Source organism: Monopterus albus, unplaced genomic scaffold (genome assembly GCF_001952655.1).
Source record: "Monopterus albus unplaced genomic scaffold, M_albus_1.0 scaffold96.1, whole genome shotgun sequence".
Classification (NCBI taxonomy): Eukaryota; Metazoa; Chordata; class Actinopteri; order Synbranchiformes; family Synbranchidae; genus Monopterus; species Monopterus albus.
In genome coordinates this window covers 3009811-3020128 of record NW_018127976.1, presented here as the reverse complement: position 1 = coordinate 3020128, position 10318 = coordinate 3009811, and the positions used below count along the sequence as shown (strand labels likewise).

Below are 10318 nucleotides of genomic sequence, written 5' to 3'. Positions count from 1 at the left end.
TGTCTCAGTCAGGCTTGCACATCTGGACACTGCAATTTTACTCCATTCTTCTTTGCAAAACTGCTCAAGCTCTGCCAGGTTGCACGGGGATCAGGCGTGAACAGCCACAAATTTTCTATTGGATTGAGGGTTTGGGCTTTGACTCCAGGACACTCATCTTGTTGTCTTTAAACCATTTCTGTGTAGCTTTCGCTGTATGCTTTGGGTCATTGTCCTGCTGGAAAATAAATCTTCTTCAAAGCCGTAGGTCTCTTGCAGACTGAATAAGTTTGTCCTCCAGGATTTTTCTATATTTTGCCATGTTCATTTTACCCTCTGCCTTTACAAGCCTTCCAGGGCCGGCTGCAGAGAAGCATCCCCACAGCGTGATGCTGCCACCACCGTGCTTCACAGTGGGGAGGGTGTGTTTGTGGTGATGTGCAGTGTTTGGTGTCCACCAAACAAAGTGTCTTGTCTGATGGCCAAAAAGCACCATTTTTGTTTCATCAGACCAAAGAACTTTCTTTCACTTGACTATGGAGTTTCCCACATACATGCCTTTTGATGAACTCTAGTTGAGATTTAATACGAGTTTTCTTCAACAGTGACTTTCTCTTTGCCACTCTCCCATCAAGCTTTGACTGGTGAAGAACCCGGGCAACAGTTGTTGTATGCAGAGTCTCTCCCATCTCGGCTGCTGAAGCTTGTAACTCCTTCAGAGTAGTCACAGGTGTCTTGGTAGCCTCGCTCACTAGTCTCCTTGTTGCACGGTCACTCAGTTTGTGAGGACGGCCTGATCTAGGCAGATTTAGACATTTGCTATATTCCTTCCATTTCTTGATGATGGATTTAACTGGAGGATTTTCGGTGCCTTGGAATTTTCTTTAATCCATCTCCTGACTTATACTTTTCAATAACCTTTTCTCTGAGTTGCTTGGAGTGTTCTTTTGTCTTAATGGTGTAATAGTAGCCAGGAATACTGATTAACCAGTGACTGGACCTTCCAGACACAGGTGTCTTTATACTACAATCACTTGAGACACATTCACTGCACTCTGGTGATCTCCATTTCAGTAATTGTGAGACTACTAGCACCAACTGGCTGGAGCTCTGTTGAATGAGGTCAGTCATTTTAAAGGGGGTAAATATTTATGCATTTATTTCCCATTTCTTATTGACATTACTTTGTAGAAACCTGTTTTCAATTTGACACTAAACAGGTTTTTTGTTTTTGTTTTGTCAAAAAAGCCAAATTATATTGACCATGATTGATTTATAAAATCAAAAATGTAGAACATCCAAGGGGGTGAATACTTTTTATTAGGCACTGTATAGAGCCAGGTTGGGGGCAGAGTAGCGTCCTCTCAGACCTGCTTCTGACCCCAGGCATGTTCTGTTTCTGAAACAATGGAAACATGTGAACCCAGGTACGGTATGGGTATGGTATGGTTCCTAGTCACAGGGGAATGATGGCATTAGAGAGCTGGAAAGGAAGAGAGAGACATACAGGGAGAATCATTAGACCCCTCTGCAGTCGCTAAGGTTAACTGAAGGTGAGCTGAGTCTCACAAGAGGTCAGATATTTGTCCACAACTGCAGCATGATTTAAAGATTCCAAGAACACCTGAGAGATGAGGCATGACAGGAGGCCACTTCCTACCATTAATGGAGTGTCACAGTATGACAGTCACAACCCAGGTCACACCTGTATTTTCAACCTCTACGATAAAACTGACATTTTATTTCACTGACCAGTTAGGTGCCATCCTCTCCTTTGTTTAGAGGAAAGCTCTGACAGCCAGTTAAACATTTATTTGCTTGGGTACAATTTAAAATTACCATAATTATTTTTAAAATACTGTAAAATTCTCACATCCATAGCTCATTGTCTCACAACAGCATGTGCAGCACAGTAATACTGAATTGACATAGTAATGATGGCTGATGTCTAGATTATAAAAGGACAATATCAGATGTGAGGTGAATAAATTGCTGTGGCCAGTTTGATAGTTCCTAATTAAATGAATGCTCTGCATCGAGACACTGATCGTCACTGTAGAATTCTAAAACTGCTGACATTTTCATATTTTGCATTACTGTCAGTGCAAGTGGCTTACTGTTAATAAGGGACATGATCAGAATGATGTGCACTGACAGTGAGAAACCTGTGCATACTTTAATTTTTGTTAAAACTGTGATAGTAAGACATGAGTTTTAATATTTTGTTGGCTGTCGAGGATTTGCAGAGATTTGCACACATTAGTTGGAAGTATTCTCTTTGAGTGCTTTCTAGTTTTAAATGAGTCAATTAGTTTTTTCTTTTTTGAGCAGAAACCCACATTACTTAATGTGTCTTATTGTTTTAACTACAATTAATGAATACAGAAATACATTAGCAGTTTGTATGTATACAGGATGTCCATATTAGTCTGAAGCCGGACATGAAGTCCAGACTATGTTTGCAGAATCAGCCCCAGGCTTTGTTCAGAGTTGCACTTTCACAATTTGCTAATTGATGTAAATGCTTAAGTAAAGTATATGATTTACATAACACTGGTATGCCTCAAAACAAAAAGGGAAAGAAGGCAATAACCAAAGGCTCCTCACTGTAAGATTTAATTTAGCACACATTTCTACCCTGGTTGTTATTAATTCACCTAGCAGCACATCTTTATCAAATATCTAGGTAGGTGGTAAGCTAAACTGGAGAATTTGTTCTGGCACTGTGGTTTTGATCACTATCCTTCTTTCTAATCACTGCTCTTATACACTGATGTATCAATGTATAAAAATCTCCCAAAAACCTGAAAGGTAAAATGTAAATTAAACAATTCAGGTACAGACGACTAAAAGGCTTTCAAGCACTCTACTATTATGTAACGCTGCAGCAAAACTAAGAAGTGTGGGTGTTTTTTTTTTCCCTCTAACAAGATGTCAAGTCTGAATACACGTGCACACCCAAACTTACATGTCTGTCAGCTGTGATCAAATGTCTCAGAAAGCCATCGATGGCAGCAGAGGCCAACGTGATATGTCACACCATTTGTAGAGTCATTCTTCTGTCACTTCTCATTTGCCCTCAGTCGTTTTGTTAGCTCATGTGCAGTTGTCATTACTCTGCAATTACCATGGGGTGATCGGAGTGAGGGTGTATGGTGCACTTTTAGCTGCAGTGGTTCACCGTCAGAGAGCGTTAGCTGTAATTGCCAGTGAAGACAGTGGAAAGGAGAAGCTGTGTCCCCTCCAGCTCTCAACCTCCTCTGCCTATTAAACCATTCACACTTGCCTCTCATCTGCTGGTTCCACAGGAGGAATGGTAAGATCATGCGGTTTATGCCACATCATAATGCTACATTGGGGAATCTAGAGAATTAAAACTGACATAGATCTGGGATCCTACAATTGTTTTAAGATCTGGCTAAAGCAAAAAATGCTCACAAGTTGTAAAGTGAAAAATGAATGGGGATGTGTAAACTGAATGTGTGTCATGACCTCATCTCTCTGCCTCTCTCTCTAGTTGATTAATAATAAACAGACTGATTAAAATTAATCAGCAATTATTCTCATAATTGATTAATTGGTGAAGTAATTTCTTTGAGCAAAATAAAAAAAAATAATAAAATAAAATAAAATAAAAGCTTCAGTTCTGGCTCCCAATCTGAAAGTTTTAAACTAACAATACATTAAAATATCTTTGGGTTTTTTACTTGGCAAAATAATGCCTCTCAATCTATTGTTCACATTTTTTGATCAATCGATTAATGGAATAATTGAGAAAATAACTTTTAGCTGAAGATGAAAATCATCTACATTAGGGAACTACAATAAAATAGAAAGCCATTATTGTTATTGTAAGTGTTAGGTATTTTTAGACAGATAGAAATTGGATAGATACTTTATGTATTAGAAATGTTTAGTGGAGATAGGATGTCTAGTTAGACTGTTAAATGCTTAGTCATGCTTATGAGTTTCTACAGGGTACATCTGGTCAAGGATAACTAGAGAGAAGAGTTGATGACTGTCAGCAGACAGGGTGTTTAATATTATTATTATGACGTGTAGAACTGTAGCCTTAGCCATAATATGTTCTTATGTTTAAGTCACGACATGTTACTAGAAGTCTGTGAGAATGTTTTTAGCTACACACCACTTAATCAACAGACACACACACATTGATTTGCTTCATGTTTTGACTACTGCTATGACCAGCTGCAAAGCTGGTAACAGAGACGTCTCGGTTGACGTTTCTGTGTAGTATGGGGCTAGCCCCACCGAGGGGATATAATGTATAGGCCTGGTGGGTTCAGGGTCTTTCATCTTACATCTGCCTGCGAGCAGTTTGGAGGTGCAAGATACCTGAGCGTGTAATGTTAATTTTACCTGTGATCCTTTGAATAAATCAGCACTGTTTTGAAGTTACTTGGACTGGCTCGTCTCTCAGAGTTAGTTAGCAATGGTAACAAGAACCAAAGACCAACATAAGCAACAGGAAACAACGAAATTTAGGAGCGCTGCTCCACTTGGTGCATCTGGGTCAGAGTAATACAGCACATCAAAGTAAAGGAAAACAGGTACTATGCCTAAAAAAATAATTAAACTGGAAAAAACATATGAAGTACCAATTGGAAAAAAAGTCTTTCATTACATGACTGAGTTTAGAATATGTACGGCTTCAGGTGAAAAGCTGTTCTTGAGGCTGGAGGGGTGTGATTTTACAGACCTGCGCTGCTTGCGAGAGGGTAACAGTTCAAAGGGATGCTAGTGGCTCTACAAAGGTAGCAGGAACTTGTGATGTCTGCCAGTGAAGGAGCAGCCGATGATGTTGTGTGCAGTATTTATTATATGCTGTAGCCTTCCTGTCTGCAACAAAGCATCCCCAATACCACGCTGCAATGCAGTACGTCAGGATATTCTCAATAGCTGCATGATAGTTTCTTTGAGGTTATTTTTCATGAGCATTCTCAGGAAACCATGCCTCTGTGAGCTTTCTCAACCGTCAAAGCAGAATGAGCAGCCCAGGAGGGGTCGTCTGAGATAAAGGTGTCTAGGAATTTAAAGGTGCGCACCCTTTGTACACAGTCTCCACTTATGTAGATGGGGGCTGGCTTGATGCTCCACTTCCTTCTGAAGTCCAAAGTCCAAAATGAGTTCTTTGGTTTTTGTCATGTAGTGTGTCCCGTTATTTGCTGAACACCACTCTGTCAGTTTTTGAATTTCATTCCTGTATGCCAACTCATATCATCCACAAATTTAATGGAGTTAGAGGGATGGGTAGATATGCAATTGTAAGTGTACAATGAGCACAATGTCGGGCTTAGCACAGAGCCCTGTGGTGTGCCAGCGCTGAGGGCGATGGTGGAGGACCTGGATGCCAAGTTTGACAGACTGTTGTTGATTTGTAAGAAAATCTTTTATCCAGAAGCAAATGGATGAGGAGAGGCTGAGGGTGTGTAGCTTATTAAACAAGATGCGTGGAATGATTGTGTTAAATACTGAATAGCTATGAAAAGCTTCCTCATATAGGTACCCCGGTGTTCAAGGTGAAGTAATGCAATGTGAATGGCAATGGCGTCTTCTGTGGATCTGCTGGGCCACTATGCAAACTAGAGCTAAAGTGCTAGGTTAATTGATCAGAAAGTCGAATGACAGAAAATGTGTCACATTTATTTAATAACTGACTACCTGCGTAAATCATTTTTAAGCAGAAGGGGTTGGCAATGAAAGGTTCTGAAAGGTATCACAAGTGTGACTATCCTCTTTGTTTCCTTGTCTTGTATTTTAGTAACAATTACATTTTAGTAATTTTTGAACTGGGGGTCAGATAAACCAAGGCATTTGAAAACACCTTTAGATTTTCATCTGTGGTTCCTGATGTTTTGTAAACCAAACAATTATTTGCGTAATCAATAATTAATCAGCAGATTAATCAACATTGATAGTAACTTTTTGTTGTAAAAGCTGAACAACAACCTCCACAGTCCAACTAAGTGTCAACTGGCAGCACTACTATTATGCACCAATATTACAGCTACACTGCTTCTAAAAGTTTTACGAGTCTTTTTCCAAACAATTTCTAACCTTAAAAGCAGAAATTTGGGAAATTGTTCCATTTGCCTGAGCACCTGAGTAGTTTCTTGCTTTAAATGTACCAGGTTTCACTTTAATGACCGTCGATGATGATGATGGAAGAAATAAGGATGGAGGGAAGGAAAGGAAACAAGGAGGGCTGTTGTTAACTCTGAAACACTGGTTCTTAATCTCATTATGCCAATTGTCTACGGGAGAGAATCAGAGTGGGATCTGCAGGAATTATACGTTGGGGTCGTACATAATGAACTCTATGTAATCCCCCTACTTGCAATCAAAGGCTGCCAGAGTGTACCAGCCAGCCAGCACACACCTGTAGACACACACGCGCTCTCTCCTTATGCCTTTTAAAGAGCGCTGCCACTGAAAGCCACAGACAAGCCTGACAGTCATCGTTTTGAAATGAGCAGCTGCAATTGAGTGTTAACAGCAAGCAGAGTGCCAAATTACACAGAGTGGGGGATTAACGCAGAAACAGACAGATGAATGAACAGAGGAGCTTGGGGGAGTGGGAGAAAGAGAAACTGTCGAAGTGAGGAGAAGTGCTCTGTAATGAATGAGAGGCAAGTGGAGGATTTGGCTTAGAGCAATAGGGTCTGTAAATTAATGTGGTACTGTAAAAAAAAAAAAAAAAAAGCTAAAAGTGTGGGAGGGATTCACAAACCAGAAAGATGCTACAGCACCACACAGTGGGGAAAAAAATAAAGCCAGTTAGCCAGTTACAACACATACAGGACCAGTGCAAAGTCTGGATACGCCTTCTCACTCAATGCTTATTCTTTGTTTCTGTTGTTTTCTACATTGCAGAATAATACTGAAGCCATCAAAACTATGAAGCATATGGAATTACTGTATGTATGCAAAAAGTGTAAACAAAGCAAAAGTGTTTAATATTCAGGGGTCTTTGGAATTAAAGTACACCGTTTTCTTTGACAACCATCAGGAGGAGGGTGCCTGGAATTGTTTTCACAACATGTGTTGCTTATCAGTTATTTGGTGATACATCGTGCCTTCATAGTGCAGTAGATAGAGATTTGGGGAAAACTGTCAGTCTACAACTGAGGTGCATGACTGACTCTGAAATGTGCAATCAACACTCTCAAAATGCACACGACCTTAGGCAACCCATTGCTGAGGGGTGGGGTGGCTTTTACCCTGGTTTATCTAGAATATTTCTAAAATCCCAGGGTCTTGTACCATCAGTTTTCACACAGCAGCAATTGCCTCCTATAAGTCATTACTAGACATGCATCAAAAAGGATCGGGGGGGGGTTCTTACTTACTTTTTCAAAAATTTGTGCAAGGCAACAAACTTATGCACAGAGGAATTCCATCACATGCCTAACAAGTAAAACTGTCTTTGAAAAATGAAAGGTATATGGCTTACAATAGGAATCATACTGCATTTAAAGCCTTTAACACACTTAGTGTTATTGTTTTATGGCTAAATTGAGAATTAAAAAAAAATGCTGCTTATATTTATTATTATTTTGTGCACCTCAGAAAGACTAGCAACTGCTTTGTGGACGCTAATGGAAATCTGAATAAAAACTAAAATGAAAAAGACATCATCAGTTTTGCTGTGCCGAGGTACAGTAGTGCTGGTGTTAGGAATGTAACAATACCAAAAACTCACAGTACAATAATATGATGATAACGTATGTGCAAGAATCAGAGGGGTGTGATAGTGCACAGTAAAGTCATGGGGCAAAGGCCATGGAAAAGTCAACCTGTCAGGTTGGTGGCTTGTACCTCCTAATATCTCTGTAATTTCATAAAATCTTCACTGTTATACTGTGCCTCGGTTTCACCCAAATATGTGCACTTCATATAGTTCTTTTTCAGAACATTAATGCACTGCTAGAAATGAAGAATTTTTCTTGCAAAGGACTGAAGAGAGATTTTATTTTAATCAAGCCTACTTATTTTATAGTGTTAACTGCATCTGCATAACTGAGGACAAAACATTTTGTTGAATGGATTCAAAAACTGTTAATGTATAACAGTTTGGACCTTGACTCAGGAGGACAGGGAGTGACGTGACCTCCTGGAATCTCAGATGAAGAGCCCTGATCTAAAATATGAAACATTTTTTGCTTTAACAGTTTTTTTTTTTTGCTTACTACATAATTCCATATGTTCATTTTGTAGTTCTGATGTCTAATCAACAATGTAGAAAATAGAAACAAAGAACACTGAATGAGCCCAAACCTTTGTACATACAGTATCAATTAGTGATGTCTCAACCAAGAACGAGCAGTGTGTGTGTGTGACAGAGAGAGAGAGACTGACTCAGTGTGTCCCTGGAAGACATTGACAGAGTGGATGGATGGGTCTCTGAAGTCCCACAGCCTGAAAGTAGTGTCTCTGGATGCAGTGACAACCAGCCGCTGGGTCGGGTGGGTACAGCAGTGGGTCAGCTCCTGGTCATGTCCTGCAAACATAGACACACAGAAAGCAAATAGTGGATAAACTGTGTGTGACTGCTGGAACGTGCACCTGCTGAAATTGTTGCAAAGAGCCGATTCCTGCATCTTCATCTCAAGTTCACTTTTTTGAGAACCGATGTTACTGCAGATGAACTAAAGTGTTTAGCTGTGTCAGTAATAGTTTAACTTGAGAATATATTTTGTTAGACCATGTTAAAATTAAAGCAGAATCTGCTAGTTGAAGAAAAGGCAACTTTTCGAAGAATTAGGTCATCGGTATTTTTGTCACTGAAGCAGACAAACAGGTATAAGGATAATGACCATATGAGCAAAATGCACATGGATATGTTTGCATATGTGGAAAGGCTCATACCACATTAACAAGGTTAGTGAATGGGACCTTGAAAATCAAGCTGAACAACGTACAGCAGTGTGAACCAGACAGCTGCAAGATATCCCATTAAACAAGCTCCACAGATCAGAACACTGTACCGAGAATAAAACTGTCTCCAAAATCGACTGAATTTTTTTTAATTTATTTATTCATTTCTTCATGTGAGCACTGGAATCATACTCAGCACGCCCAGGCACCCGACTCACAATGCACCCGACCCCAATTCCTATCGCTGCACGTGGTGGGAATATGGCTTTTATGTACAAACCCCAATTCCAATTAAGTTGGGACATTGTGTAAAACATAAATAAAAACAGAACACAATGACTTGCAAATCTTTTTTGACCCCTATTTAATTGAATACACCAAAAAGACAAGGTATTTAATGTTCAAACTGATAAACTTGAGTTTTTTTCCAAATATTCACTCATTTTGAATTTGATGCCTGCAACACAGTACTACTTGAACAGATTTGATAAGAGATTCACAAGTCATCTTCTGACCAGCAAGTTGGTGGTTCGACTCCCGGTCTCCCCGCATGCCTAGGTGTCCCTGAGCAAGACACTGAACCCCGAATTGCTCCCGGTGGCTTGACTAGCGCCGGTGCGTGGCAGCCTGTCGTCATCGGTGTGTGAACGGGTGAATGGTATATGATCTACTGTAAAGCGCTTTGGCCAGTGCAACACACTGTGAGAAAGTGCTATATAAAATACAGTCCATTTGATAAGTGGATTCAGAAGTGGACTCAGATTCTATAAAACCCTATTGTACTTAATCCCTAATCACTATTATGGTAATTTTAGAAAATTGCTGTAATCAAGCAGAAAAAAAATGCAATGGTTGGATATAATTGGCTATGTATTAAAAAAAACAGCTGAATTTCTGAATTTATTTGTCTTGCACTGCTGAACATAAGTATTTGAACACCTGAGAAAATCAGAGGTCAAACGTTTCCTGTAGTTCTTGACCAGGTTTGCACACACTGCAACAGGGATTTTGGACCACTCCTCCACACAGATCTCCTCTAGATCTGTCAGGTTTCGGGGCTGTCGCTGAGCAACGCAGAGTTTAAGCTCCCTCCAAAGATGTTCTATTGGATTGAGGTCTGGAGACTGGCTAGGCCACTACAGAACCTTGATATGCTTCTTACGGAGCCACTCCTTGGTTATCCTGGCTGTGTGCTTCGGGTCGTTGTCATGTTGGAAGACCCAGCCACGACCCATCTTCAATGCTCTGACTGAGGGAAGGAGGTTGTTGCTCAAAATCTCACAATAAATGGCCCCATTCATCCTCTCCTTAATACAGTGCAGACGTCCTGTCCCCTTCGCAGAAAAGCACCCCCAAAGCATGAGGTTACCACCCCCATGCTTCACAGTAGGGATGGTGTTCTTGGAATGCAACTCATCCTTCTTTTTCCTCCAAACACGAC

General features: G+C 40.2%; 1 protein-coding gene across 6 annotated transcripts in view; it reads right to left on the bottom strand.

The window, feature by feature from the left end:
- Positions 1–10318, bottom strand: part of wdr37 (WD repeat domain 37) — a 32722-nt gene that overhangs the window by 8729 nt on the left and 13675 nt on the right. For all 6 annotated transcript variants that reach the window (XR_002275591.1, XM_020608871.1, XM_020608870.1 and 3 more), the window contains one exon: positions 8359–8500. Coding sequence is in view for 5 of the 6 variants with exons in the window: in XM_020608871.1 (XP_020464527.1) it covers positions 8359–8500 (142 nt within the window). In the remaining variant the exon portion in view is untranslated. The remainder of the gene's footprint in view (positions 1–8358; positions 8501–10318) is intronic.